Genomic DNA, 7,796 nt, shown 5'->3' with positions numbered 1-7,796 from the left:
CAGATGGGCGTGGTGGGAAAAATATATAGGCTATTTGAACTCAGTTTAGCATTGTTAACACATACTTAATAGAGAAAATATTATACTTTCAACTTTTTAAGGAGACCTCAAACAATGCACTCCACCCTTGAATAAGATAAATTTATGAACTGTACTTTATATGAAGGGTTTTTGGTCAGATATATGACTGCATATTATGGGGTGTTCAGCTACTATCATGGCTACTAATCACCTATACACTTGAACTTTTCCCATTTTAACATCAACTGCCTCTATTTGTATTTTGATGTAATTTTTTTTTGGGGGGGGGGGGGGTGTTTCCAAATACCAAAACCTTTTTTTATTTGATTTAATAGTTTTCTTATTAACCAACCTTTTTTTTACTTTGTAAAGTTCTATGATCATTTCTGCCTACAGTTCCTGTACCCGGGCCTGGAGTGTTGACTCGTCGGCAAATATAATATAATTTAATTTTGATGATAAGTAATTTGGCAGCCTTGACGTAAACGATTGAGAAACATTGTCGCAGCCTGGAAAAAAAATGTTACTTTATTGTCTCAGCGGGCTGTATGGTGTAAAAAAGCCAACCCATTACAGCAGCTTCACGAGTCACCGTATATCTTGCGATGTCACTCTCGCTTCGACTGATACTCTTTGTTAAGGACTTTGGGTGGGAGCAGACGAGACCAAAGAGGAACTTCCAAGTCGTCCAGTTGGCAGAGTTGTAACTTGAAGTCTGCAAAGAGAAACACGATGACTTCGACAAACATGTTTCAAGGTTTGGACACTGGCTCAAAACCGAGTTCAAGGTAAATAATGGTGAATAGGTTTATTTAAGATTCGGTAACTACTCGACTAGTCATGTGAATTGAACACACACACCCTAGATGGCGGCGGTTTTTTCTTCTTCAGTGGAGATCGTTTTAGGTCTTCTCTCAATATTGTCGTTTTGAGTATCGCTAAACTGACATAAAATGAATTGTGAATACGTTTAGAAATGGCTTCGAGGTTAAAGTAAGCAGGCGTTGTCTTCTGCGCCTGCGGAAGTGTGGATCTTCTTTCCCGTCTTTGTGTGTGGGCTACGATACTACTGTATTCTGTTCCCTATAAAACAATGCAGATTCGCCCAACTCCATTTCTTTTGGTCTGCAAATCGGGCCTTTTGTACATTTGAGCTGGTTTGTTTTAACTTGGGAAAGTCTCGCATATTCGGTCGCTAAATGGCGCCGTTTCTGACCATATGATCATGTTGTCTGTCAGCGTGGAACTGTCTGCACTATGCGCTGTTAACTTAGCTGCCCATTTTCTTTAGCATTGAGGCTGTAAGATACAGCAACCTTGTCCAAATAAAATCGCAAACTCAAATGAAATAAAACCGACTGACTGAAACCTGATCATCTATTAAGCATGAAGGCCCCATTTTACTGAAATTATGCGTGGTGGGCCTTTTATATCACGTGCCTGTTTGATACTGTACGTGCATAGTTAGTTAGATTAGAATTATACATTATTTGCAGTGATGTTCCTACACATTGAGTGGAATCCGGTAGTGTTTCTAGGCACACCTGCTGATGTAAATGTAAATGTTCTGCATTTATATAGCGCTTTTCAAGTCAAGGAAAACCTCCCAAAGCACTTTACAATGAGCTTCACACTTTCCCTTTTTACACACACTTACTAACTCACCGATAGCAGCGTCAGCTATGCAAGGCAACTACCTGCTCATCGGGGGCATTAGCGATTCAGTGTCTTGCCCAAGGACACTTCGACATATCACTCGGATCTTTCAAACCTGGCAATTTGGAATTCATGACATGAAAAACAGCATGGAATATTTTGAATCGTGAGAATCCAAGTCATCGACTCTAGTCTGTTGCAAATAACACTGATTGTCTTTTGGACCAATTTGGCAGAAAAATATGACTACATTAAGCTTCTCATGTGTGCGGGCCACATCGGGCCCTCAAGGTTTTATTTGGCACTTGAGATGAACTTGACAAATTATTGTATCATACAAGAATCGTTGTGTATTTATTTTTACTGTGCGTTACCTCTTTTTGCACTTTATTTTATCTTAGTGTGGTGAATGGTGGAAAATTGCTATATTTTTTTCTTTTGAAGTGAATTCAGCCCAATTTTGCTAGAATGTATGCTGCTAATAGTGCCTGAATAATACCAGCTCCTTTCATTTAATGCTAATGTCGTGGGGACTTTTGAACGAAGGACATTTGTCTTTTATGCCTGTTAAAAAGTAAAGCTTGCTGACCGAGTCCAAAAGCAAACCAAGCTTTATTTATCTGATCATATTGGATAATTGTTAGCTTTTACGTAAGTTCATATAGGTTTAAGACTATATGTGTGATTTAAAAACTATTCCGCATCAGTCAGACCCTTGTAGCTTGGAGATAATTTTTTATTTTGGCCTTCCATCCGTTTGACTTTAACGCCCCTTTCTAAGGTCCTTTGTACCAAGCGCAATATTTTAAGATTTAAAATTGTCTGTAAATTCTTTGACCTGAGCGAAGAAATTTCGAGGAGTTTTGTTTTCAGTGATCAATGGGCAACTGGTGAGAGGGGAAAAAGCTACATGCATAACAATCAGTGCTGTTAACTTGATTTAATTGTATTTTTCAAAGCTAACATCAGCCTAAATGATTACCCAAAAGCTGTATGAGCCACTAGACTACACGTAACATGTTGGTTAATGTGTTCTTAAAAATATGAGTTATGAAGTAACGTCCACTTCCTCTTAACCCATCTCTTGTATTTTAAAGTTTTTATTTCGAAGTTGTGCAGTATTCTGCTCAAAAACAGTCTCAGTTTACCTGCTTTGTGAAGCAGGAATATGATTGGGATACTAGCCCAGTTACTGTGGTCACACTAGCACAAAACAGCAAGTTTCAAAATGGCTGCCTCCAGCGATGGATAAAAACTGGTAGCTATCAGTTCTTAACTGACATTTTACCTACAGAAAGTGTTTTCTTCAGACAGATTTGAAGAAAACAAAACATAATAGTGTCAATCATGACATCTGACAAAACAACTGAACCCTGAGATTGATAATTACTTGGTATTTATGTTTTGAGCCCACATTAAACAGGTTGGACTTCATATAATTGGATCACAATTCTACTTCCCCTCGAATTTTGAGAAAAGAATATCTGTCCTCTTCAGGGTGCTGCGACCTCCCGGAGGGGGCTCTAGTAATCTGTTTGGTGGCTATGAAGAGGAAGCCCCCCAATCTAGAAGACCAAATAAAATGGCCTCCAATGTGTTTGGCTCGCCGGAGGAGCCCCAGACTGCATTTAGGCGCACCAATCCTCCAGGTGAGTGTGCAAAGGATGTGGAAAAGAGGTAATGTGCGAAAACTGTTACCTTCATGCGATTTTTACTTTTTTATTTTTTAGGGACAATACAGTACATCATTTTGTTCTGCTCTTGAACAAAATCCCTCTCTTTTCTTGACATTTTAGAATGCTATCTTTAGTCATGAGTCATTAATGAGGCTCTGTGCAGAATAAGACCCAATATGACAAGTCCTCAAGAGGTCATAGTATTAATATCATACCTAAGTAAACAAAGCCCGGCTGTAAAGATTAAATATTTACTATAACATTGATCATGTTTTTTTTTTTTTTAAGCTATCTTGGTACCAAGCTACTTAGGATAAGACCGTATTGAATGAAATGTGAAACAAATAAAAATACATTTATGTCCCGTCACATTTTTTTATATAGCCCCTGATCACAAAGGGTTGCACAGGCCACGATTGTGGTATTTACAACATCTCCTTATATAAATACGACATAATGCCTTAATAGTATTTATGATATTGGGGTACATTTATAAGAACGCATGTACCAGGGTATCCTCTTGGATGTGTTTTCATTTCTATTGTGGGAAACTCTTTTGCAGTAAATATGTAATTGAGTAATTCTAATAATTCTAACTTTGAAGTGCAATTTGTTCGTGAAACTAAAATCTCCAAAATAGCACATATATTTACGTCTGGGAAGGACGGGGGGGAAAAAGAAAGATGAACAAAGATATTGCCTCACTTAGTACTCCGTAACATGGCAGTTATGTATGGTGTTTTATAGGTGGTAAGAGCAGTGGGATATTTGGAGAACCCGAACCTCCAGTCCAACCACAGAGACCCCTTCCTCCAGGTGGACCAACCAGCAACATATTTGTGTCAGGGGATAGTGCAGAAGTCCACAGCCCAAGCCAAAGTCATCCAAATAAGCCAAAGGTGACGTGTCCTTGAAATTTTTATTTCTATCTCTCCTGGATGAATCCAATCAGCCTTTCTAGTGATGGTCCACATCGGTTAATGGTTGAAAGTCTAGTTGAAACTTCCCGATTGTTTTGCTGTTGTGCCGCAGGCTCCCTTACTGTCAATAGTTTGATGGGTTTTTTCTCTTCCTTCTTCCAGGACAATCTAACTGTAGGACCTGAATCCCAACAACCAGGTGAGGATCAAATGCAAAGGATATCATTCATTTCAAATAGAAAATGTGTTCATCAAGCTAGAGGTTTTTTTGCATTTCTTGACGGGTAATACAGATTAAAAAGGCAAACAATCCTCATGCCAAAAAAGTGCATTAGTTATTCTGTGAATGTGTGGGTGAAGATTTTTAGATAATTTTGACAATTATTTTTTTGCTGTTTAGTATGGTGGTAAACAACAAATTTACGCATTGGTTCTTTATTAATTTATTGAGAAATGAAATGTTCTGTGTTTTTCAAACTAGTGTTTATTGTTAAGAGTGTGACTTGACTTTCAGGTCAAATATTTTGTATTTCAGGCGAAAACAAAGCCGTTGTAACGACAACTTTACTGTGTAATCTATTGCTGACTAAATTGGGCTTTTGCTTGTTCATTTTGTTGAGACAAATTCTGAATTCAACATGTTCCAGTGTTGAAAAATTGTTCCAGAAAAAATAATTATATACAGACAAACGTGGATTTAAAAAAATATATATATTTTAACCACACATTTAATTGATCATCAGAATTATGAAAAACTGTGACCCTTTATCATGTTGTCTTCCAGCTCTGTCTGCAATAAAAGACTATTAAACTTTTAGATTTTCCTACACAAAATAAAATATTTCAAACTCATTAAAACAGAACTTTGAAAAATTGATAAGTGCCCGTTTGCAGTTCTGTACCTGCTAGAGTAGGCATGACAACCATTGGATGATTTAATAGGGCCCAACATAAATTTCTAAGTATGTCGTCAGAAGAGTCTCTAGGTCATTTCTATCAAAAGCTTTGCCGCCAGAGGGCAGTGTTTAGTTTGTACAGCGTGGTCAAGTCATGCTTATTTGTATAGCCCTTTGATTCAGGTGTAAAACCACATTCACTCAATTGTTAAAAGAAACCAGTAAACACATTGAATGCCAAACATAAACATCTTTTTTCACCATTGTTTGTGACCAAATGCATACATGCCAAAAGGTATTAAAAACCGGTAGAGTTTGTTGTGCACTATTTTTACAGGCAAAACACGATCTGTCTCCAGAATATATACAATTAAACATGTGCTTCTTTAAAACTATGTGCCAAACATTTACCAAAACGGAAATCTAATGCTATTTTAAGTAGTTTTATTCACATATAAAACTTAAACCAAATTACAAAACAACAGCTGTAGACTAAAATACTATTTTTGAGTCAAGATTTTTTGTTGTTGTTTAAATTAATAAAAAGTGTGAGTCTAACGCGTAAAGTGGTAGTGTTTGCAGGTATATAAATGTCTGGTTTTGAGAAAAGATCCCTTGTCATCTGTAATTATAATATGTAGGGTAAGTTCGTAATGTAGGCTGAATGGTAAAGCCCCAGACAGACCTATTTTGACATCCCTGTGCTAGAGTTCTTCGAGTGAGGGGTGAAATGGCATAACATGGACTTTCTATTTTGTGTCCAAGCATGTATAGTTGTCTTATTATTTGAAGCTTTTCCACAACGATGTTTTTTCTCCACCTTCTGGCATTTTCATCATCCATATTTTTCATTTTAAAGAACCTGAAGTCAAGGTCAGCCAGCCCGAAGTCGACATCATCCAACCTGAAGTTAAAGAGCAAGTTGCCTCACCAGACATTGTGCCAGCAGCGGAGGAAGAGCCCATTGCTGCTCCAGCTCCACTCGAGCCTGCCCCCTCCTCTTGCCCCTCATCCACTCTACCCACTGATGACCTGAAAAATCACGAGCCCCACCTGGGCCCCAAGCCTCGCTCTCACAACAGAGTCCTTAACCCCCCAGGAGGAAAGTCCAGTGTGGTGTTCTACTGATTAGTTGAGCCCACGTCGGTCTTTCTTGATATGTTTCCTCTGCTACTCCATGCATCGCTCCTCATTCCAACACCCACCACCTTCATGGTTGTCTCACTTGTACATCAGGAGATCCGTTGTTCTCAAAATCAAAAACGGACTGATCTGTCATCCACAGTTTGTTGCACTCCCCTCACTTCTCCTACTTCAATTCGATCCTCCAAACTGCATATTACAATCACTGCATTTTCAATCAAATATCACACCATTGTGAAATTGTTTTATCTCAATTCTATATTTTCACCAAACCCACATACCTTAAAATTTGGCCTTTTTTCCAACCCTTCCTATTCTTCTGTATGAAATAAGGTGACCTTTGAAATTATACTTGTCATTTGCTTACTGGCAACCAAATATGAGAGCAGTTATGTCAGTAGCCTTTTTGCCTTCTTACTACTGTCATTCAATTGTGCCTGACAGGAAAGGTCTACTTTCAGAACTGACTTTTCAGGGAACAAAATACATTGATTTGAAGACAAATGTGGTTGTTAGACATAATTTTGCAGTCTAAGGATTTTTTTCTTTTAGATTTTACGCGAATGTGTATTTTCTGCGTTGCCTCATTGCTTGTTTTATCCGAGAGCGGGCCTTATTTTTTTTTCTCGGGATGGCCTCTGTTTATGTTTTAAATTAAAACAGTTGGAGACGGGGGAATTCTGGACAAGTTGTGGGTGATCTCTTTTCGGTGAAACCTCCTCACCCATTTCATGATGCACATTTAAGATATTCTGACACCAGCCTGACTCCTGTGTGTTTATGTGCCTCGCAGCAATGAGTGCAGCAGAATTCAAATTCTGTTTATTGCAATAAAAATTTTTTTCATTTGGATGGTTGTTGAAGTATATTTCGGAGACTAGTCGAACTTCATTTGTGGTAATAAAAGCATGAGGCATCTGCCACATATACTGCATACCCTGAATATTTACAGCATTGTGAATTCATCACACAAAGCGGTTCTTGTTCTCCTTCGTTGTTGACCATTCTTCTTACTCTGTCTTAGGTCAAATTCAGCCTTTTTTCCACTGCAGTTAGTATAACCTACCTAAATTTGTGTCTGTTAGGTTTTACCCCAAAAAATGCATCACTACTACCCTCATATTTGTACGGTTACATGAGTAATTCGACAAATTGATACTGCCACCTAGAGGTACTCTTTTGTATTGTTCCAAATACTAAATAACTGCTAATTCTCCAAGAAATATATATGCCCTTCTCACAGGTAATTGTATCCTCGATGAAATATTTTGCCCACGACTCCGTTAATAGGTCCCACCACCAAACTACTTGTTGCTGCCAATGATAAAATAACTACAGTAATAAACGCAGGATACTTTTCAACCATGTCGCCATTCACCTGCCATGAGTCTTTGCACAATAATAGCTGTCACAGATTGAATCGTGCTCATCCCTGTTGGCATCATACAGGTCAGGGGAGCTGGGTGAGTGATCATTTAAACATA

The 7,796-nt window shown here is 38.2% G+C and overlaps 1 protein-coding gene across 1 annotated transcript; it reads left to right on the top strand.

Annotated features, from left to right (window-relative positions):
- Positions 1 to 639: 639 nt before the first annotated feature.
- Positions 640 to 7,162, top strand: jpt2 (Jupiter microtubule associated homolog 2). Its single transcript, XM_088322311.1, has 5 exons — positions 640 to 809; positions 3,175 to 3,326; positions 4,101 to 4,252; positions 4,436 to 4,472; positions 6,029 to 7,162. Exons 1-5 carry the CDS (start codon positions 754 to 756, stop codon positions 6,295 to 6,297), a joined length of 666 nt encoding a protein of 221 aa, XP_088178437.1. The 5' UTR covers positions 640 to 753; the 3' UTR covers positions 6,298 to 7,162.
- Positions 7,163 to 7,796: the final 634 nt, after the last annotated feature.

Source organism: Urocampus carinirostris, chromosome 1, assembly GCF_059441175.1.
Source record: "Urocampus carinirostris isolate Australia breed hairy pipefish chromosome 1, RoL_Ucar_1.0, whole genome shotgun sequence".
NCBI classification, from domain to species: domain Eukaryota; kingdom Metazoa; phylum Chordata; class Actinopteri; order Syngnathiformes; family Syngnathidae; genus Urocampus; species Urocampus carinirostris.
This window is presented reverse-complemented; position numbering and strand designations above follow the sequence as displayed.